We start from the raw sequence: 23632 nt of genomic DNA on the forward strand, positions 1-23632 counted from the left end.
CTGATTCATCTCCTCTACTTATCTTTGGTTGAGGCTGGCTAAAATTGGTCTAAATATCTTTTGCTCATCTCTGCGAGCCAGCTACTATGATAAGCGGATTGTGGGGTATGTTCCAATGTAGGACTGTTGGAACGTGGTGGGTTACTAGAAGGTTGCAACGGAGTATAGGTGGGGTGAATGTAGGAGTATGCGGCGAGCTAGGGGAAGAGATAGGGGTAGGCTGGGATGATTGGGCCACTTCAACAGGGTAGATAGTGGCCAAAGGTTCGATGGCAAGTGGGACTGCCAGATGCACGACAAGCGATGGAGTAGTTCGCAGATGCTTCAAGATGGGGTCATGTGTCAGGATGTTAGGAGTGATGGATGGAATGGTAGGTGGAGGGGTTGGTTTGTTGTAGGGCTTTGCGGCAGTTGGTTTAGTGGGGCCTTTAAACACAAGCTACCACATTGGTTTTGAAGGTTATGGGGACTTAGGGTTTTTGGCTGAGGAAGTTGAAAAGGACTTAGGGTTATACTCCATTTGAAAGGCTGAAGAGTTCGAACTGACAACTGACGAGAACAAATGGATGGCGAGTGAATTTGGTAATTTCTAATAGCACAGTATCAAAGAGAAAGAAGAAGGAAAAAGAGTGTGGCGAGGGTTTGAGTCCTTTTTTATAGGGAAATGCAAAGGAGAGAGAAAATGGGGGACAGAATTGACATGTGTCAACATAGAGTGACATCTGGGCTGCACATTTAATGCGAATGGGAAGAGATGCTTGTTGGGCCACCCAAATACTTGAGTGGTTCATCTCCCCAAAGAATGTCTTTTCATCTTCCAACACATGGGTATACGTTGGCTTAACTTTGATGCCTTTACTTAAATACCCTCCCCGAATTTTGAAGTTCACCAAGTTGGTTTTTTAACAGTCATTCAAAACATGCAGAGTAGATAAACAACACACTTAAAAGAATTCAAAGCCAAACAAAGATCAAAGAAAAAATCAAAGCAAGAGATAAAAAAAAAATGCATGATATACAGAAAGCAAAAGTAGTAAAGCAAAAAAAAAAAAAAAAAAAAAAAAAAAAAAAAAAAAAAGAAAGAAAGAAAGAAAGAAGCGTCCTTGGAATGTATGTCTAATTTGCACGTAGTGACACTTCAATGCAAACCTCAGGCAGCTTCGCGTAACTCGATGGATATTTTACTACGTTCCAAATTTTCTTCAAGTAAGGCTTTACTTGCTGCCCATTCACCTTGAAGGCGTTATTTCCATCCAATCAAGTGAGCTCCACGACTCTATGAGGAAAGATTATCTTAATGATAAATGGCCCTGGCCATCTGGACTTGAGCTTCCCTGGAAATAGTCGCAAATGCAAGTTAAACAATAAAACCTTTTGACCAATAAAGAGTTCTTTCTTACTGATGCGTCAATCATGCCAATGCTTGGCCTTATTCTTGTAGATTTTTGCATTTTCATAGATGTTGAGTCGCCATTCATCGAGTTCATTGAGTTTCAGCTTCTAATTTTTCTCTGCGACATCCAAATTCAGGTTCAACTTCTTCATTGCCCAAAATGCCCTGTGCTCCAACTCCAAAGGTAAATATTAGGCTTTTCCAAATACCAGAGAGTAGGAGGCATACCTATAGGAATTTTGTAGGCAGTTCTATACGCCCAAAGAGCTTCGTTAAGCTTCTACGCCTAGTCCTTCCTATATGCATTGACAACCTTCTCCAATATCGAATTGACCTCTCTGTTGGATATTTCCACTTGCCCATTGGTTTGTGGATGATATGCGGTGCCTAACATTATACTTGGCAAGTAATTTAAAAATGACATGGTTAAAAAAATGTATACCTTCATCACTTACCAATGCCTTTGGTGTACCAAAAAGCGTGAAAATATTTTTGGTAAAAAATTTGGAAATGGTCGCTGCTGATAACTTGTAGAAATACAAGTATTTATACTGTTTTATTTAGATATTGCGGCTAAAAGAAAGAAAAGTTGTGTCGATAGTATACAAATTGGCTAAGAAATGCGAAAATTATAAAATATCATAAATACTCCCACTAACACCATTGCGATGGTAGAATAGAATGTTTCAGTTTCTGTCTTGCAGGAAATAAGTCACCGCATGCGTTCATGGCTCAAAGACGAAATGAACAACGCATCTTCGCTATATTGCGCCTATCAATCAAGAACGAAGAGATGATTAACACAATGACAGCGCAAGCGAAAATTGATCAAGAGCTTTAGCGATCAACGTAATTTCAACCGTATGCGGTGATCAAAAACAACACCGCATGTGGCGATAGATCGAAGATGTAAAGAGCAACGCATTTGCGGAAGATTCTGACAAGTGTACAACTTTCAGTTGTGCATTTCTGACGGGTTGATTGCGTAACAGAAGAAATTTTTCATTCTGTCATTTCAGGAACTACCATAACTATATAGTGGGGACCACGAATGTAAAGAGCCAAGCCTCGCCTATAAATAGCTTCTGCAAATTCACTGAAAAATATACATGTATACATAGAGACGTGCAAATACTAGTTTTGAGAGAGAGGATGGTCTGAAGCGACTGTCCAGAGTAGATCCGGGAGAACCACGAGACAAGGGCGAGAGGTGAGTCTCCAAGTAGAGAATTATTCCGATCCCCGTAGTTTAAGCTCTGTGCGAAGGTCAATTCTACTGGGAAAGCAAGCCTGAGAGGGAAACTTTCCTCTTCACCACTTCCACACACCGGCAAGCACAATCTTCGTTCGGGATTTGTGTCAAGATGTTGACACTCTTTTTGTATTTGTTTCTAATCTCTATTTCATCATCTGTATTCATCTTCTCTAATCTTTCATTCACAACATGTATCAAATGCTTAATTTTAGAATTAAATGTTATGATAGTCACCATTGTCATCTCTCTATCTCTTTCCGTACATCCATAATCCATTTTCTCCATGATGTGTTCTTAATCCTCTGAGTAAATAACAAGAATTAAGCGAGTGAATTAATTTGTGTTAAGGAAATAATTAAGTTTAGCTAAAGCATGCTCGACGACATCTTCACCTGTGAGAGCAGAAGTGAAGATGTTATTCTGCCTATCGAGAAAAGGTTGGAAGAATGCGTAAACTAAAGCAAGAAGTATTTCTAGAGATGCAACCTTGCGTTCATCATGTTCATCCCTGTTTCACCATAGAGATATGGGAACGCGGCCGATCACCGAGAGGTGTATGCCAAGGGAAAGCGGAACCTTAGTTACGTCTTTAACATGATTGACAACTTGCGATGTTTTTACTTTACTCTTTCTCCTTCTGCTTCATTCATAAATATTTGTCATCGCATACATCGATTCTTTGTAAAACTTCACAGTCAGTTCTCGACCTCAGTATTGTGTATCATGTATCTTGTATCTTGTATCATGTTAGTTTAGGATTTTAATTTATTAACGCATTTTTATTTCATCACAATTTACGTTTCTGTACAAACCCAACATTCTTTATTCATTGTTAAAAACCGGCCGCATGTATCACATAAGTAACGCATTAACGAAAACAATCCCTGTGTTCGACCTCTGATCATTTTGAGAAACTTGTGTTGGAATTATACATGGTTTCAGCGCAAGGAAACTTGTGATACGCACTACTTACCGCATACTATGAGCATATCACCATCAACGCATATTTAGAACGTAGTATCGCATAAAGATTCTCTTTATTGCAAGTACTTGAGCGCATATTTAGCACATCATTCATTTCATTCATGAGCCATGCGTCAGAGTAGATAAAGATAAAAAGAGATTCGAATTTATGTCATTAAGTTTATGGCAACATGAACTTGAATCATTTCCATCATCAATAGTGTGTATAAGTGATACATAACAAACGCCTCACAACATACAACCCCTATCCTTACAGCCGCATCATTTTTAGCACATGCCACTGCTTCAACTCATTTAGATACGTAATCTACTGCTACTAGATGTACAGTTGGCCACAAGACGGAGGTAAAGACCCTATGAAGTCAAAGTCCAAAACATCAAACAGTTCAACTTCAAGTATATTGGTTAGTGGCATTGCCCCCTTAAATAGATGTTACCCGTGCATTGGCATGGGTCACATTTAAGAACATATTCCCTTGTGTCCTTGAAAAAAGTGGGCCAAAAATACCCACACTAGAGAACCCTTGCAGCAGTTCTTTATCCTCAGAAGTGACCTCCGTAAGGAAAGTCATGGCATTCAGATAGGATGCATTGCACTTCAACTTTGGAGATGCATCGATGCATAATGGAATTTGGGCATTGCTTGTATAAAAACGGTTCATCCCAAAAGTAGAATTTACAATCGTGTATGAGCCGTTTCTTTTGCTGAGCATTAAAGTCTTCCAGGAAATATTTTGTTGTCAAGTAATTGACAATATCTGCGTACCATGGTTTCTTATCTTCAACTTTAAGTAAGCGTCCATCAGGGAGCGCATCTTCAATCTAACCTTGGCCTAACTGCATCTTCTTATTCTCCAGTCTTGATAAATGGTCAACCACCCAGTTCTCAATACCTTTTTTGTTCTTAATTTCTAAGCCAAACTCTTGTAGTAGCAACACAACCTGGGCTTCGCGTCCTTCTTGTCTATCAAAAACTTTATAGTGGAGTGATAAGTATAGATTGTTGTTAACGCACCAACCAAATGAGCTCTGAATTTCTCAATGGCAAACACTGCCGCTAGCATTTCTTTTTCAGTGGTTGTGTAATGTTCCTGGGAATCAATCAATGTTTTTAACCCGTAAGAAATTGGGTGTATTAGGTTTCCCTTCTTTTGACTTAACATAGCTCCGACCGCCACATCGCTTGCGTCGCACATTAGAATAAAGGGTTACATCCAGTCTGGAGCTATCAATCCGACGTTGTGGTTAATGCATACCTCGAAGTTTCAAATGCATTGTGATAGTCTTCATCGAGCATGTAAGGTCTGTTCAACTCTAACAATGTACTTAGTGGAAGCGCAATCTGGGAAAATACTTTCACAAACCTTCGATAAAAGCCTGCTAGCCTAAGAAACTCCTCAAGGCCTTAATATTAGTAGGCGCAGGCAATTTTGCTATGACATCAATTTTTACTTCATCCACCTCCAATCTAACCTTGAACACCTTGTGATATTCTTATTAGTAGTAATTTGTATGCTTTGAGTTGTTGCTAAGTTTGTATGTTAAGTTCTAGAGAATTATAACTGCTAATCAGGTTTAGCAGGTGCTAAGGACACTGGTTTTCAGGATTATGTTGGACAGTGGTTGTCATAAGAGAGTTGACAATTGTTGTCTTCACATCTCTTTCTGGATTAATAGGGTAATCTAGGGAAGGGTGTGACACCTTTGATTCTGATAGATCTTATATAGAAATCAATTTAGGAGAACTACCTTTGAATCCTAATCTAAGAACTAAAATTTCTAAATATGATGATGATTTAAGATCAAGTTCATAGACATACTTAAAACAAGGCCTTTATCAACCTCAGAATCATATCTTTTCATTCAAGAAATTTGGATCGATTTCAAAACATAAAAACTCGTAGAGAACAATTGTAATTGTACTAATTAGTTAATATATCGACCTATGAATATTTTTAAAACATTTTTTTACAGTTTTTTTATTACATAGTGCCCCTATACAAAATTTCTGGCTCCGCCACTGAGTGCAGACATTGTCTACAATTTTTCTATTTCATGTATCTCTTATTTTTCAACTTTTTTTTTAAAAAAAACAATTACTTATTCCTATGTTTTTTAGATCTAGAAGGTTATGTACCGCACCACTATTTTTTTATTATTATTATTTATCTAAGATATGTTAGTTTGAAACTAGGAAGAACCATTGTAAAGTCTACAAATAATAAACTTTTAATATTTTGTTTAGATTAAAGTTTGAAATTTAAAGGATAATCAAACCATCCAAATCAAAATGAAAACAATTTTTTAAAAACTAAAGGAAGTAGTTACAAAATTGATTATTATTGTTGTTGTTGTTTAAATTAAAGTTTGAATTTAAGAAAATAAATCAAGGATTCTCATGGATTATGATCTAAAAAATATGTTTATAATCAAACCATCCAACTCAAAATAAGAAATATTTTTAGATTGAATTAAGAGAGGATTATCACATAGTTAAAAATATATATTTTTTGGTTAAAATTAAGGTTTAGAATCAAGAAGATTTTTTTAAAAAAAAATTAAGAAGATAATTAATCTTTAAATCAAAACAACAAATACATTATTTTTACTAAGTGTGTCATAACTTTTTTTTTTAAAAAAAATAATATTTTAATTTAGAGTTCAAAATTGAGTAAATAATCAAATCATCACAATCACAATAGATTTTTTTTTACTAATTGATGATTAACAAAAAATTAAAAAAAAATAGAATAGTACAAAATATTTTAGTTTATACGTTCTTTTGTACATATTTAATTCATATATACTTTTGTTGATATATTTTAAATTGCGTTAATATAAAATAATTATTATTTCTTCTTATCTAACTTCCAAAATTTTTATAAATATTTTTCATGACTTATTTAGAAAACAAAACTCTTTATCCCTAAAATAATATTATATTATTAATTTTTGTAAATAAGTTATCTTTTGAAACTTTACACAACACGTGTAACGCACGTAGTGTCAACTAATATATTTATATTCATATAAAATGATATTGAAATATTATCTTTGAAAAACAGGAATATTTGGATGCATTTATTTTTATACATTCCACTCTTATCATACATAAAAAATAAAACGAAATATTTTTAAAAAGAATACCAAGAATTTGTCACGTGATAAATTATAATTGAATAAGTAGATGAAATGTAATTATTATTTTTCTTTTGAAAATTGCACTCCTTTTATTTGTGTCCTTTTTACTCATTCCTAAACCTTCCATCCCTTCCAAACCTTCCTTTGGGCTCATTTTATCCTAAACCCAGTGGCCAGTTCAGTTGAAGCTCGACCGGAATTGGGAAACGTAAATTCGTTATGAATTTGCTCACTATCAACTGTCGATGCAAATCAACGAACACCGCTTCCACCTTCAATCCGTTCACATGGCGGAATTCTACTTTCATGGGTAAGCCCCTTTCTCTTCTGCGCTCTTGTTCTTCAATAAAAACGCCAAACCTATCACTGAATCAGCTGACAATTCAATCAACTTCTTTCCAAATACGCATATTCTTGAATGAATGCCGATTTAGCGCCGTGCTTGATTCACTTGTAAAGATTATATCCTCCTTTAAACTGTTAATGGCTGTGTTTCGTTAGGTAGGAAGGATATTGGCCTCTGCAATGTACAAAGGGTTCTCCCCAGAGGATTATGCAGTGTAAGACTTGCAAATTTGGGTTACAATGTTTGTTTTCTCTCATTATATGTTTTTGTCCTTTATGTTCGTAGCCATTTCTTTTGGGTATAGAGGTCAAATGTAAAGCCAAAAGTTTATGCAAAGCGGAAATCCGCGAGGAAATTGGAAAGAACGAATGAGGAAGGTTATATAACGTCCTCTTCTGCTGATGATAATGCTCAAGATGTACAGATGAACCCTTCTGATAGTTCACCTAAGAACCGGATGATTAATATCTCCTCAAGGAGTTCTGTGCTTCGGGCTTGCATAATTACTTCTGGTTTGATTGCTGCTTTGGGTGTAATAATTCGACAGGTGATACATGCTAAGACAAAAAGTAACATTTTTTTTTTCTTTTTCCAATCGTATATTCCTTCATTGTTGTTCTCTACTTGATTTAGGATAATCATTCTAATCACGTAGGGAAAGTGGAACATGAGTTCATGGACATCACTTCCACTTGCAAATTGAAAGTAAAATCAGGGTCATCAGTTCTATTCTTTAATTTCGTTGTGGCATGAAGATTTATCAATATGAAATCTCTTTGTGAATGATATGTTGTCACTCATCAATTTGAATGGGGAAAAAAGGTTGAAGACCTATTCCTTATGTCATAGTTTTAGATTTCTTTTATGACTGTAATCACTGGCCTTCCTTTATGAAGATAATTAGTGTCTTAACGTATTGGAAAGACTATCAATGGCTTTTTCTTGACCTTGGAAGATGAAGAAATGCATTTTAAGACCTGTTTCAACGGTGTATGTTGTAGGTATCTCATGGTGCATCGATAGAGGGATTGCCAGTGATTGACTGCACCTCGGAAGTATCATGTAGGACTTCCAAGTTCATTTCTCCCTTCTTGCTAATTTACTATTCTTCTTGAAGAGAGAGAGTGTCTATCTCACAAGACTGCTGAAGCAAAACAACTTCTAGCTGATATTGATTGTAGGTTAGTTATAAAAAAATTCATGATCTAACTTATTGTCCACATAACACTCTCGATGCTCTTAAACATCATGACAATCAAGTTTGTACTTCTCATCTCTTGTAAAACTATAAATCATGGTTGGCTCTTATATTAATAGCTGCACCGTGTACTGATGTTTCTTTTGTCCTCTCGTTAATTGCTATAAAGTATTACCATGTGAAAAGATTCTAGGTTTCATTTCTATTGAATACAAACCATTTTGTGTGCTTTGGAAGAATGGCTGAGAATGTGTAACCACAATGCCCCTTTTGTTTAAATTCTTTTGGACTTCGTCATTATGGACTAAATGACTGTACTCCATTCTGGCAGTTAGTTTCGAGATGAGGCAACTTCAGTTGATTATAGGACTGGTTGTTCTAATATCTTCATCCCGATTTTTACTGTTGAAAGCATGGCCAGACTTTGCCGAGTCTAGTGAAGCAGCCAATCGACAGGTACCTGGCTGTTTAGTTTTTATCTGTAAATCTAGAGGCAGCGAGACCTAAAATTTTGTTCGCCGCCAACTTATCGTTGATGATTTCGAGCATTTGAAAATACTCCATAACTCCCAAACTCCCAGTGCAGGTGCTCACTTCTCTTCAACCTTTAGATTATGTAGTAGTTGCCTTTTTGCCCGGGATTAGCGAGGTGCGCAAAGTCTATCAACACATATCTCATTTTCTTCTACATCTATCTATTTGTTGTTCTTGTTTTCACTCAAAATATGTAAATAAATAAATAAAATCCAGCACAAGTCAAGACCTCGCTTCTCCATTTATTTGTTCCATCATCCATTTATCCTTTATCATTTCTGGGTAACATGTATATCTTTGGGCATCAGGAATTGCTTTTTCGTGGTGCATTGATGCCGCTTTTGGGATTCAACTGGGCAAGTGTGGTGGTGACAGCCGCCATTTTTGGTGTTCTACACTTGGGTGGCGGCCGGAAATATTCATTTGCAATATGGTATCCATATCTCTATCTGAATTTCTGATGATATGCCTGATGTAGAACTATCCTCAGCAATAGATCATGAATCAGATCCTTTTTAACTGCACAGTTCATATGCCTTTGCTCTTACAATATGCTGATCAGCTGATGATTAAAAATTGGGCTAAATTATAAAAATTACCTTGAACTTTGCCATTTCGTTTCAAAACTATCTCTATACCTTCAAAAGTTGCAACATTACCTTTGAAATTCATAAACGTTAAAAAATGACCCTTGAAATAGAAAAACCATTATGATGTTGTGACGAAAAGCTAAGTCAAGAGTGCTTGCCTTTGCTCTTGGAACGCTGAATGTTTTGTTGTGATAGCCCAGACTGCCCAGTGTTGTTTGTAAATAGTGTAGAAAAAACTGTTTTCAACTCAAAACAAAATTATGATTATTCCTGTTCTCCATTTTTTTTGGGCAGGGCAACTTTTGTTGGACTTGCATATGGTTATGCGTCTATAGAATCCTCCAGTATCGTTGTGCCGATGGCTTCTCATGCATTGAATAATCTGGTTGGAGGAATTCTGTGGCGCTACGAATCAAGTTCTTTGGAGAATCGTGAGCAATAAAACTGATTTAGGCGAAGTGAAAGCTGATTGGTTTATGCTCAGGCCTCAAGTGTATATTTATCCTTAGGTAACCAGAATTCCTAAGCTAGAAAAATAAAAATAACTTAAGTAACCAGTCTTTTCATTTATTTATTGATTTACAATAGGGGAGAATCGAATATCTTACCAAGCGGTAACAAGTCAAGCATTAATGGTTTTTTTTCCCTAAGACAAGTGATGGGAGTCGACTTAGGTAACCAGTCTTTTATTTATTTATTTATTTATTTATTTACAATAGGTGGCGAATTGAATATCTAATCAAGAGGTAACCCGTCAAGTACTAATAGCTTTTTTTTTTCCATACAAGGGATGTGGTCGAACCTTCAACCTCTAAGAGGAATATGATGTCAATTATCATTAAGTTGAGCTCATTTTGACACTTTTTCCTTAGGTAGGTTTAAATTTTCAACATGTTAAAAAATTTAGAAGTAATTGATGCATTGAAATATCTATACCATAGTTCATATATCCCTGTTTCTAGGGTAGCCAAACATTTATTCCCCACCAAAATGTCGGTCGCTTGGTTTTTGGTGTCCATGCAACTAATACAACGACACTAACATTCTTAAAATTCATATTGGATTATAAATATTATGGTAATAGATGTTGACTAGATGCTCATGTTTAGTATCCATTGACCATGTGTCATGTCTCTACTTTTCAAAGTGTTGTCTATGTGTCTTAACATTACACATTATTAGTGTCTATGTATACCTATAAATAGTGGTATTTTGTGGGTTTTAGAAGACACATTGGACAAATTCCATGAAAATTAGAGAAAGTAGAGATTTTAGAGAAATTCCTTATTTCATATTTTATTATTTTATTTTATTTTATTTATTTATATATTATGTTTTATTTATTTTAATATCTACTTATTTTATTATATATTATTATCATATTATATTTTTTCTATATCTATGTTCTCGTTGTGTGTTTGTTGTGCTCCGTAAATTTATCACGTTATTTGTAGGAACTTCTTTCATTTCTCCGCTAAAGGGTAGGTCCTAAAGGTATGTTGATTTTTTTCTCGACTCATTATAATTAATAAATTAAATATTGTTTTACATATTTGCTATATATATTAAATTTTTAATATAGATATAATATTTTGTAATAGTGTTACTATGAAAAATATAACAAAATTAGAATTTGTAGCATTTGATATTAATGGTAATAATCATTTGTCATTAGTACTTAATGCCACACCTGGGTGCCATAAAAATGTGATCATCAGAAAACAAATTTTTTTCCTAAAGCTCGACGTAAATGAATGCACTTGAGACTCTAAAATTTTAAATTAATATATTAAGGAAGACATTTTTCTACATTTCGGATATACTCCTGTAGTAACAATATCGAGAAAAAAAAATTAAATAGTATTCTAAACTAATTTCATGTCTTTTGGTGATCGAACAAAATAATGAGTTATTGAAAAAAAAAATAAAAAAAAAATCATGAATCTTGACCAACTAGAATAACACCATCCCTGAAGTGAATGTTGTGAATGTTAATAATCGTGGTCGAGGTTGTGGTCGCCGTCGAGGTCGTGACTGTGGTAGAGGAAAAAATAATTATTATTTTCGTGGTGGTCGTTCTAATAATTCAAATTTCAAAAAAACCACACGAAGTGATGATCACAAAAGGAAAAGCTCCACAAGATAAAAGTTGTTGAAAATAAATGTCTTTGATAAAGAATGATGGGCCATTGGTCACGTACTTATTGTACGTCAAAATATTTTGATCTCTATCAAGCATCTCTAAAGGAAAAAGAAAAAAAGAAATGTGGAAATAAATTTTGCATGTCAAGATAATGACATATTTGACTCATCTCATATGATAAATTTGGATGTTGCAGACTTCTTTAAATCTCCTAAAGAAAAAATTGATAAAATTGATGGAACATCAAGTGTTTTCTTTTACTTTGAAAATATCTAGATTTAATGTTTCTTTATTCATCTCCATGTTTTTTTTTTCTTCTCTTAAGATGTTAACCTTTGTATATTCCAAATGTTGTTTTTTGTATTGTAATTATTTTCTATAATGAAGAAACCTTGTTCATTTTCATATGTTAGGTGACTAAAAAAATGAGTAAAGAAGATACAGTGTAATTACACATACAATACTTACAAGTAGAAAATATTTTTTCTAAACTGACAATGCTAGAAGCAAAAGTCAATATGATATCAGGTTTTGCAAACTTGATTAAAGGTTTTGGAAAATCAAATATTATTTTGTCTAGAGGAATAAAATTTATAATTGACAATACATTGTTCTCTAGACAATCACAAAGCAAAGAAATTTACTTAGTTTTAAAAATATATGTTGCAATGGTTATCATATTGAGACTGATAGAAAGAATAATAGGGAGAAACTTTATATCATATTTAATGTCTCATATGAAAAACGTATACTGGAAGAGTTGTCTGCTTTGTCTTCTAGATTATATTATACTCATATACGAGTAATTGAAACATATGCAACAATGAACATGATGATCATGAATCTAGACATATTTACAATTTGGCATGACAAATTAGGTCATTCAAGGTCTATAATGATGAGAATAATTATTGAGAATTCAAATGGACATCCATTGAAAAGCTAGAAGATTCTTCAATCTAATGAATTATCATGTGATATTTTCTCTAAGGAAAATTGATAATTAGACCATCACCAACTAAAGTGAGGACTAAATCACTACATTTTTGCAATGAATTCATGGTGATATATATGGACCTACATTTTTACATGTGAACCATTTAGATATTTTATGGTATTAATAGACGCATTGATAACTTGTAGAAATACAAGTTATTTTACCTCTTTTATCGAAAACAATTAGGAAAAATCTTGGAAAATGTGACAGCTTGGTAAGGAAATCATGAAATTAATTATATCATGCGATCACATTCGTACAAAAACTCACAATCCACAAAAGAAATAAAATTGTGCTTTTTGGATGCAGAAAATCTATTTATGTGATCACAAGATATCACCGCAAAGAAATTCCCGACGCCAATATTGGAATCCCATAGATGGAAACGCATAACCTCATGCAATAGAAGGTGATATGACACATAGGTGGTGGAAGTCAAATCAAAGACCAAGTTGATAACTGACAAGAAAGCTTCGCGACAGAGCCAATGAACTTCTGACTGAAGGAACCGGTGAAGGTCCTGAGCGAAGGCGAGGATTGATCCTAAATCCCAATTTTTACAAAACATTGAATTTTACAGAATAATACATAAATAGTTATGCATTAAATTAAAATTACAGCATGCTTACAAGAATTGAGAAAAAAGATAAGGAGAGAATACTAACCTTTGTAGATCCGATCTACTTCGTGTATCTTGTTCTCCAAAATTGTAACAAACAACAACGTACTCGAAACTCTAATTGACCACCACCAATCAGAACCTTCAGTATTCTCTGGGATGAGAATCCAAGGAGTTGTGTGGGCTCTTGATATTTTGGAAGAGAGGGAAATTGAGAGGGTGAGATCAGAGAATTTTTTTTTTTCTTTTTTTTTTTTTTTCAGAGTGTTCTGCATGTCTATCATAAAAACTCAATAGTGAAGAAGAAGAAGAATACAAATGTGCACATCCACCCACTCATGCACGTTATAGAGAAAAAAAAGGGGAAGGGAGTTGCAACTCCCTCTCAAAATTATTTTTCAAAATAAATTAATTAAAATTTTTTATTTTAATAAAATATTTAATATATATTTATATGATAACCACTTTATCATATAATATATATTAAACTATATGTTATATCAAATATAACATATAACCTATAGTTTAATATTATATCAAATACAATATCACCTATAGGTTTCATTCTTTCATTAATGCATGATATTTAATATAAATCTCATTTGTACTAATTTTAATTATATGAATCCAATTCACATAATTAATATTTGAATCATATTCAAATATTTATTTTCTCTCAAATAAATTTTATATTATAATGTATCATAAACATTATAGTAATTATATCATATATAATTAAAATAAATTTATTATATCACATATAATTAATTCCCTCAATTAATTTTAACAATTCAAATTAATCCAAAATTGATTCTCATTTAATCCCTGTTGAGGTATAGAGGGGACCTCATGTACCTGTAGCTTGAAACTCAAATGGTACTTGAATAATTAATTAAACTCCTTGAATTCAATTATTCAACATCCATTAACTGTTGGAAACTTTCGAATGGACTAGTATTCCACCAATTAGTAACCCAAGATTTTAGGCTTTTATTAAATGAGAGAGATCCACCGGAGAAAAAAATATTATAGATGCAAGATATAGAAGGAGAATGAATGCTTTCTTTTTTGCCATTTTTTCGTCTTTGATTTTTTAATGAACTCACTTCATTCGTTAATTCTCTACACTACTAATATTTATATCAAATATAAGTTCTATTACAAGTCATATGGATACTATTATGAATCCATTCACTGTTTTTTAGTTTTTTATTTGTGATTCATTAGTTAATCCTTGAATTTCGAAATAATACATAAAGAAAATAACAAAGAATCCACTTTTGTTATTGTGGAGTTGATTTACATATGTATCAAAATTTCAGACAAAGACAATTTTTTGGTTCTTCGATATACATCTGCTTTGGGTCAAATGAGCATTATGAAGAAATTCCAGTTAAGTTATACTATCACTATGATCTATAAAAAAAAAAAAAAAGACTATTCTTTCATTTCAGTTTTATCCCTTTTGCTACGAATAATGACAGAGAGGACCTTATAGACTTATAGCTTGAAGCTCCAATGGTACTTGAATAATTAATTAAACTTCTTTAATTAAATTATTCAACATCCATTAATTGTCGTGCACTCCACTAAAGATCGACAGTTGCACTCTTTGCACTACATATATATTTCTGTGTCCCCGGGGTACCCTAAAAAAAGGGCAAACCAATTCAGGGAATTCACAATTCATCACCATCTTGCCCGCTTCCAATTGATGACTGGCTTACCTTCATTTCAAATAGACTTGACTTCTACGTCCCATTTCTTTCTTTTTCTCTACTTTAACACTTCGTTCACTGCTGGCCCGGAGTAAAACATGCCATGAGAATTGCCGCTTAATTTAGATTGAAACTATATATTTCGAAATATATAGTTTCAATCTAAATTAAGCGGCAATTCTCATGAATCAAGGCTCATCTGCTCTCTTCAGTTGAGCTGTCCACGACACGAATCCCGTCTTTCCTCATAGGGGTAGACAGGCATCTTTTTTTGAAATATGAAATTCAAACTCATGTGACAAGCCAAGCTTCGTAGGACCTTCAAGGGTCAGGCCAATTCCGAGCTAAGCCTTGGCTAAACCTTGGAAATCTTAGTGCCATAATGCCTTTCAAATCCTCCTAGCCATTATCTGACTGCAATAATCATTGGATATAACCAGTCAATAGTGCGATGACCCTTCACAAATTGCTCGTAAGTATAGCTAGACCAAAATTATCTTTTGCCCCTGTAGTTACATCTAACTTCTTAACTACCATTGATCTCTCTAATGAACAATAAGTCATAGTCCAACTATGACCAAACCCCTCTCGAGTCAGGAGAGGGTGTGACGCCACATTGTTCAAGCCCTGAAATTAGCCCTTAAATGAGCAATTTATTGACTTACCCCGACGTTGGGGAATGAGTGATTTTCGTCTTGTGTGGCTGTGTTACCAACTCCCCAATTAGACGAATCCCTAAAATGATAGGCTTATTAAGTCGGCAGTCTGGCCACTCTCAACTATACAAATCAAAGGACAACCCTCATAGGCAGGAGTTCACAACTCACTCATGATTCAAATCATGTCACCTACGGTCATCCTAGTGAAATGTAAGTCTCAATTATGAATGATGTTATATAATGAGACTAGTCTATAATGACTCGACCCTCTAGGACTTAAGTTAGGCCGTTACTAAATACATGTATGCATGGAACTCAAAACGACACTTATTTATGGCGAAATAAATGCTAATTAAATAAGGTAAGTTTAAAAGACTTTCATTAACTGGTCCTGTCATAAATTCATACGTTAACTAGCTATTTCTGGGTCTTTCTCAGACATCATGCATTTAAAACACTACATCACTATTCTCATATATGCATTGAAACTTTCATTAATAGGACGTACCTGGCGATGACGAGGGATCCGTTACTGGGTCACAGGGACTATCTAGACTTACATAGTAAGTCAGTCTATAGAACCTAAAACATGGGCTCTGATACCAACTGTAACGACCTGACCCTCTAGGACTTAAGTTAGGCCGTTACTAAATACATGCATGCATGGAACTCAAAACGACACTCGGTTATGACGAAATAAATGCTAATTAAATATGGTAAGTTCAAAAGGCTTTCATTAAATTCAAATACTAAAATAATAGTACGGTATCCATAAATCATAAAGGATAATAAATAAGTCTGAAAAGCGATTCTTAAAAGTAAGTTTTAAATATCAAAACTAAAAGTTAAGAGAAACATGAAAAGAACTCTAAATCTCATGATGCGGAAGTATAAAAACTAGTCCCAATGGCTTGATCACGAATTCCACTTGTCCATCGTCGGTGCATCTCTACTCTTACCTGAAACAACAACATGAGAAAGAATGAGTATAAAATACTCAGTAAATAACCCCACTACTGGAGTCAGGCTGGGCATCTATGTCTTTTAGATACCCACCTCTGGTGAAACATATAAACTCATCTAGTCCTCATGGGACATATATACACATGAAACAAGAAGGAGACTGTGTCCTATCCTACTGTAGTTAAGTATGCCCACTACCTCTGGTGAATCCCGAAGGAGACACAAACTAGTGAATCCCGAAGGAAACACAAACTAGTGAACCCCGAAGGAAACAAAAACTGGTCTGGTGAATCCCAAAGGAAGCACAAACTGGTGAATCTCAAAGGAAACACAAACTGGTGAATCCCAAAGGAAACACAAACTGGTGAATCCCAAAGGAAACACAAATTAGTGAGTCCCAAAGGAAACACAAACTGGTAAATCTCGAAGGAAACACAAACTCTAATGGGCATCTAACTAATCAGTAAGGACATTTGCACAGTCTCAACATCATAATCATCACTGTACGAATCTATGACATACATATAAACCTCAACATCGTGGCTCTAAAATATACACATATACCTCAACATCATGGTTCTACAACATATATGTATACCTCAACATCATCAGATCAAATACAACCATGGAAGCACATACCATCTCATACTTTCATTCAAGTGTCTATGTGCATAAATAAATAATTCGGATCTCGTAACAGAACATACTTTGATCATGTTATACTATCAATCTATCATGCTGTCATTCTGTCATACATTCATTTATCATGCTAGCATACATCTAATGCCTGGCCCATGCACAATTCCAGTAGTAGATTACTTACCTCGAAACCCAATCTAACAAAAAGTAATCCACACCCTCCTTTAACTTAGTAAAATTCTTGAATCACACCCTGAATAAAAAATCAGAATTAAGTCCAACGTTTAGGATTAAATTCCAGATACGAAAGTACCTCATATGCCACAAAACAACTTACCCAAACTATGTGATGATCCAAAAATCTGTTCCAAGCTTAGCACGGAGATACCAATCTATTCATAACCCAAAATTTGGAATTTAAAACCAATTTCCAGCATATTAACCCATTCCGAAGAGCTTCAAGTTCACATTACTTACCAAACACGCTCCAAAATTCCCTGGAGCCGAACTATAATCTTATTGGATAGCGGGTTCTGACACCTTGAAACTTCAATCCAAGCTTCACAACATAAACATTATACTAAATTAAATCCAAACCCAAAGAGTGACCAAACCCATCCAAGAAAATAACAACTTTAGATCTTACTCCAGATTCCAAGTTCTGGCAAAAACCCCACGGAATGAAGGTGAAGGTCGAACCGACAGCTGGTCGGACGGAGAAACGACAACGAGCAGTGGCAAAGATCTTGGACAAGTGGCTCAGCCTCAACTAACAGGGCTGGTCGGCGTCGGGTGGCTACTGGAGGCGTGGCGCGGACCTACGCGGACTAGCTGGTGAGATCGGCGGCGAGCAGCCGTGAGCAGCGGCGGAGACCAGTTTGGGCTTGGGAGGCGATGTTGGGTCGACGGTCAATGAACGGTGATCGCCTGGGCAGCAACGGCGGTGGCCACGCGATGAAGGGGTGGAGGTCGTCTAGGGCACGTGTGGTGAGGTTGAAGAATGAGAGAAATTTTGAGGGAGGGGGCGTCAGATTGCGTGAGGAGGAAAGGGGGGGTTTGATTTTTATAAAATAATAATAATAATAATAAAGGGAAATAAGTATAATTACATTTAATTTCTTTCCTTATTCCACTTTATACTATTAAATTCCTTTTCGTTTCAAAAGAAAATTAATTCCTGCCATTAATTTCCAATTTGAATAATTTCACACCAACAATTAAATTTCTGCACTTACACTTGAAGTCTAAAATTCCAAAAATGCCCTCCAACTAATAACAAATACTGAAATTCCAATTCATAAAGTTACTGAAATTACATTATTACTAAAAAATGTGCGGGGTGTTACATTTTTCTCTCCTCAAAGAACTTTCATCCTCGAAAGTTCATTCTTGAAAAAGCTCCGAGTACTAGGCGTTCATCTCATCATCTCACTCCCAGGTAGCCTCCTTGAGTTGGTGATTCTACCACAGGACTTACACAAAAGCAATTTCCTGACGGTGTAATATTTTTACCTCTCTGACGAGGATCTCTATAGGGTTCTCCTCGTAGCTCAAGTTGTCATTCAACTGTAAGGGCTCATAGTCAACTACATGGGACGGGTCTGTCACATACTTCCTTAGCATCGAAACATGGAAGACATTATGAACTGAAGACAGTGCTGGGGGCAATGCCAAACAGTAAGCTACGGGTCAACTCGTTCTAGGACCTTGAAAGGTCTAATGAATCTCGGACTCAACTTTCCCTTCCTGCCAAACCTCAGAATACCTTTCATGGGTGCCACTTTTAAGAACACTTTCACACCAGTCTCAAATTCTAGGTCCTTACGTCTTACATCGGCATAGCTCTTCTGTCTGCTCTGAGTTGTTTGCATACGAGCCCTGATCTTCTGTATTGCCTCATTCGTGGTCTATACCAATTCAAGTCCAATTCAAGTCCTAACAATTTCCTTGCTCCTATCTCATCTCAACATATAGAGGACCTGCAACTCTTCTCATATAGGGCCTCAAAGGGTGACATCCCAATAGTGGGCTGGTAGCTGTTATTATAAGCAAACTCTATTAAGTGCAAGTGAGCATTCCAGCTTCCCGAAAACTCTATGGCACAGGCACGCAACATGTTTTACAATATCTGATTCAATCTCTCTGTCTGCCCATCAGTCTGAGGGTGGAAAGCTGTACTGAAGTCTAACCGGGTCCCCAAAGCTGCCTGGAGACTTTTCTAGAAGTTAGATGTGAAAAGAGGGTCTCTGTCCAACACGATGGACACGGGCACTCCATGCAATCTCACCATCTCTTTCATGTATATCTGTGCCTACTTATTCACTAAAAAGGTAGACTTCCCAGGTATGAAATGTGCTAACTTCGTAAGTCTGTTTACCACAACCCATATCACAGTGAAACCTTTGACTGTCCGAGGCAACCCCACGATGAAGTCCATAGACACATGCTCCCACTTCCATTCTGGTACACTCAATGTCTGTAACAAGCCTGCTAGTTTCTGCCTCGGGGTTTTCACCTATTGGCACACCAAGCACTTACTGACGAACTTCGTAACCTCTCTTTTCATATCATTCCACCAGTAGTAACATTTCAAGTCCCGATACATCTTGGTGCTACTGGGGTGAATCGAAAATAAGGAACTATGAGCCTCTGACAACAACTCATCTTTAATATTACTGACTGCTAGCACGCACAAACGCCCCTGGTAAAGGAGGTCACCTTCTGCTAAAACTGAGAATTCGCCATCCTGGCCTAACTCCACCCTACGAAATCTCTCTTCCAGATAAGGGTCGTCTCGTTGCGCATCAATAATCTTATGCCTTAAACTCGGTTGCACCGACAACTGTGCTAATTATGCCGTGACCTTTCCCATGGCCACTGCAATCTCTGCACTCTGAGGGATGCTGAATGAGTCACCTTTCTGTTTAGAGCATCTGCCACTACATTTTCTTTTCCCGAGTGGTACAAAATTTCACAGTCATAATCCTTTACCAGCTCCAACCACCTTCTTTGCCTCATGTTTAACTCTTTTTGAGTGAAAAAGTACTTTAAACTCTTGTGGTTGGTGAAGATCTATATCTTCTCTCCATATAAGTAATGTCTCCAGATCTTAAGAGCAAAAACCACTGCTGCTAATTCCAAGTCGTGTGTGGGATAATTCTGTTCATGTTTCTTTAGTTGTCGTGAAGCGTAAGCAACTACTCTGCCCTACTGCATCAATACGCATCCCAACCCCTTCTTGGACTCATCACTGTAAATGACAAAACCACCTGATCCATCCGGTACTATAAGAACTGGGGCTGAAACCAACCTCTGCTTGAGGTCCTAGAAACTGTTTTCACAAGCCTCATTCCAGACAAATGCTACTCCCTTCCGGGTCAACTGAATCAATAGGCCGGCTATGTGAGAAAAGTCCTTTACAAATCGTCTATAGTAGCCTGGTAACACCAAGAAACTGCGCACCTCACTGACTGTGGTTGGATGAGCCCAACTCGTAACTGCCTCAACCTTTGCAGGATCCCAGAGACACCTTCCTTCGATACTACATGCCCTAGAAAGGACACCTGCCTCAACCAAAATTCACATTTAGAAAACTTAGCATACAACTTATTGGCCCTCAATGTCTCCAAAACTTTCTGCAAATGCTCTTCATGCTCGGCCTCTGTCTTAGAATAAACCAAGATGTCATCAATAAAAACAATTACAAAGGTGTCGAGAAATTCCTTGAACACCCTATTCATCAAATCCATGAACACTGCTGGTGCATTCGTTAGACCGAACGACATCACTATGAACTCATAATGTCCATACCTTGAACGAAAAGTTGTCTTGGGTATGTCACTGTCTTTTATTCTCAACTGATGGTATCCTGACCAGAGATCAATCTTAGAGAATACCGTAGCTCCCTGTAATTGGTCAAACAAATCATCAATCCTGGGAAGGGGATACTTGTTCTTAACGGTCATCTTGTTCAGCTCTCTATAATCAATGCACAGACGTAACGATCTATCCTTCTTTTTCACAACAAAATAGGTGCACCCCATGGTGACACACTAGGGTGTATGAAACCCTTTTCCAACAAATCCTACAATTGGACCTTCAATTCCTTCAACTCTGTCGGGTCCATCCTGTATGGAGCCTTCGAAATAGGGTTGTGCCTGGCTCCAACTCACTAGCAAAATCTATCTCCCGCTGCGGGGGCAGTCCGGGAAGATCTTCTAGAAAAACGTCTGGAAAATCCCTCACTACTAGCTCCAAAGTCAAGGTGACTTCAGCTCTCTAGTGTCCACCACACTGGCCATAAAGCTCCAGGCTCCTTGGTCGAATAGTCTACTGGCCATCAATGCGGAAATCACTTTGGGTAGGACTACGGTCCCTATCCCTTTAAACTTAAAACTGGCTCCTGTAGGAGGGTTAAAGATGACCTCCTTACGGAAGCAATCTATGCTGGCATGATTAGCAACTAACCAATCCATGCCCAATATCACATCAAAATCGCGCATATCTAAAATTATCAAGGTTACATCTAATGTGCGATTGGCTACCTCTACCGGACATGCTTTTATCTTTTCTGTAGCTAACATGATCTCTCCTGATGGAGTGGAAATGGACAATGCAAATGGCAAAGGTTCTAAGTCTAACATGGCATGCCTCACAAATACAACAGATATAAACGAATGTGAAGAGATAGAGTCAAATAAAACTAAAGCATGGTGCCCCAAAATGAGAAGTGTACCTGTCACCACTGTGCCTGACTTCTCGGCCTCACGTCGAGTGGTGGAAAATACCCTACCCTATTGTTGCTAACGACTCGGGCCTCCCTGAAACGAACTTACGGGTTGGCCCCTGTGTTCAGGCATGTTCCTCCTCGGGCATCTATCTGACATATGCCCCTTCTTGCCACATCGAAAACAGATCCTAGAGCCGGCTAGACAATGTCCCCAATGTCGCTTACCACAAGTGGTACATATCGACCTATCCTCCCTACCAGTCATAACCTGGGAACCCTGCTGTCCCCACTGACGTGGAGCATTCACTGTGTTCTGGCTCCTTTGCTGATGCTTAGGAGCCCTGTGTTCAACCTTCTTTTTCTGACCTGCGGAGGTCCCAGTCTCGAGCGACCTTCTGTATTCATCTCCCACCTGGGAGTCAGCATCAATCCTCATGGTAGCCCGTAGTGCCGCAACATATGTCTTGAGATCCAAGGCATGCACCATCCCTCACAGTCCGCTCCTCAGGCCCTGGATGAATCTCTCTGTTCTCGCTGCCTCGGTGGCTACTAGTTCAGAAGCAAAGCGAGACAGCTTATCAAATTCCTGCTCATACTTCTCCACCGACATAACTCTCTGCCTTAAGTTCAAGAATTCTGCCTGTTTTTGTATCGGGTGTTGGCTGAAAAGTACTTCTCATAAAAGCGCTCCTTGAACTGCTCCCAGGTTGCAAGTTCACCACTATTATCAATCATCTTTTCTGCTGAATGCCACCAGATTTCTGCGTTACCAGTCAACATGAAAACTACACATTGAAGCTTGTGCTCTTCCGGGCACCTCATAAAACGGAATATTGTCTCAATAGATGACAACCACATCTCTGCTTTGGTGGGGTCCCCCAACGATCCATTAAAGGGGCGAGGGTCATACTTCCGAAAATCCCTCAGATGTTTAGCCTCAAAAGACAGGCCCTACATGTCTCTATCCTACGGTTGGGTCTATTGTAACGGCTCAGGTGGCACCGGTTCCTCTTGAGCCTGGGTCTGGGCAGCCTGTCCTGCCATCGTGCTACGAATCAGGTCTTGCAGCATTCCCATTAGAGAGGATGCAACAGCTTCATTAATTCTAGCTTCCATCGCCTTTTCATCAATTTGGGTCACAGGTGGATTTGGAGCTGCCGGAATAGTCTGGCTACTCTCAGCTCTCTCTGCTTGCATTTCTTCTCTAACTGTCTTTCTTGTTCTAGGTTTAGGTGCCATGTTCTGTCATAAATTCATACGTTAACTAGCTATTTCTGGGTCTTTCTCGGACATCATGCATTTAAAACACTACATCACTGTTCTCATATATGCGTTGAAACTTTCATTAATAGGACGTTCCTGGCGATGACGAGGGATCCGTTACTGAGCCACAGGGACTATCTAGACTTACGTAGTAAGTCAGTCTATAGAACCCAAAACATGGGCTCTGATGCCAACTGTAACGACCCGACCCTCTAGGACTTAAGTTAGGCCGTTACTAAATACATGCATGCATGGAACTCAAAATGACACTCGGTTATGGCGAAATAAATGCTAATTAAATAAGGTAAGTTCAAAAGGCTTTCATTAAATTCAAATACTAAAATAATATTAGGGTACCCATAAATCATAAAAGATAATAAACAAGTCTAAAAAGCGATTCTTAAAAGTAAGTTTTAAACATCAAAACTAAAAGTTAAGAGAAACATGAAAATAACTCTAAA

At 36.8% G+C, this 23632-nt stretch overlaps 1 protein-coding gene and 1 pseudogene across 5 annotated transcripts; one reads left to right on the forward strand and one right to left on the reverse strand.

Moving 5' to 3' along the window:
- The first annotated feature begins 6835 nt into the window (after nt 1–6835).
- On the forward strand, nt 6836–10096 carry LOC120076873 (CAAX amino terminal protease family protein). 5 transcript variants are annotated; one of them, XR_005481658.2, is made up of 9 exons: nt 6876–7083; nt 7275–7333; nt 7424–7666; nt 8121–8181; nt 8649–8773; nt 8904–8966; nt 9160–9284; nt 9736–9950; nt 10030–10096. XR_005481658.2 is itself a non-coding variant. In XM_039030819.2 (8 exons), the coding sequence occupies exons 1-8, from the start codon at nt 6993–6995 to the stop codon at nt 9881–9883; spliced, it is 915 nt and encodes a 304-aa protein (XP_038886747.1). In that variant the 5' UTR covers nt 6836–6992; the 3' UTR covers nt 9884–10096. The 5 variants fall into 5 exon arrangements, 3 of the variants coding, with proteins under 3 accessions (XP_038886747.1, XP_038886749.1, XP_038886748.1); XR_016529416.1 differs by having other exon boundaries at nt 6920–7083; nt 7279–7333; XM_039030819.2 differs by having other exon boundaries at nt 6836–7083; nt 9736–10096.
- Nucleotides 10097–21981: 11885 nt separating this feature from the next.
- LOC150036508 (uncharacterized) lies at nt 21982–23147 on the reverse strand (annotated as a pseudogene).
- Between the last annotated feature and the right edge of the window lie 485 nt (nt 23148–23632).

The sequence above is a fragment of the Benincasa hispida genome, chromosome 4, assembly GCF_027475165.1.
Source record: "Benincasa hispida cultivar pf3 chromosome 4, pf3_genome.v1.1, whole genome shotgun sequence".
Taxonomy (NCBI): domain Eukaryota; kingdom Viridiplantae; phylum Streptophyta; class Magnoliopsida; order Cucurbitales; family Cucurbitaceae; genus Benincasa; species Benincasa hispida.

Coding starts and splice junctions, on each gene's coding strand:
- LOC120076873 (XM_039030819.2), top strand. CDS start 6,993: ATGAATTTGCTCACTATCAACTGTCGATGCAAATCAACGAACACCGCT. Junction 7,334..7,423: donor TCCCCAGAGGATTATGCAGT/GTAAGACTTGCA, acceptor TTTTGGGTATAG/AGGTCAAATGTAAAGCCAAA. Junction 9,285..9,735: donor AAATATTCATTTGCAATATG/GTATCCATATCT, acceptor TTTTTTGGGCAG/GGCAACTTTTGTTGGACTTG.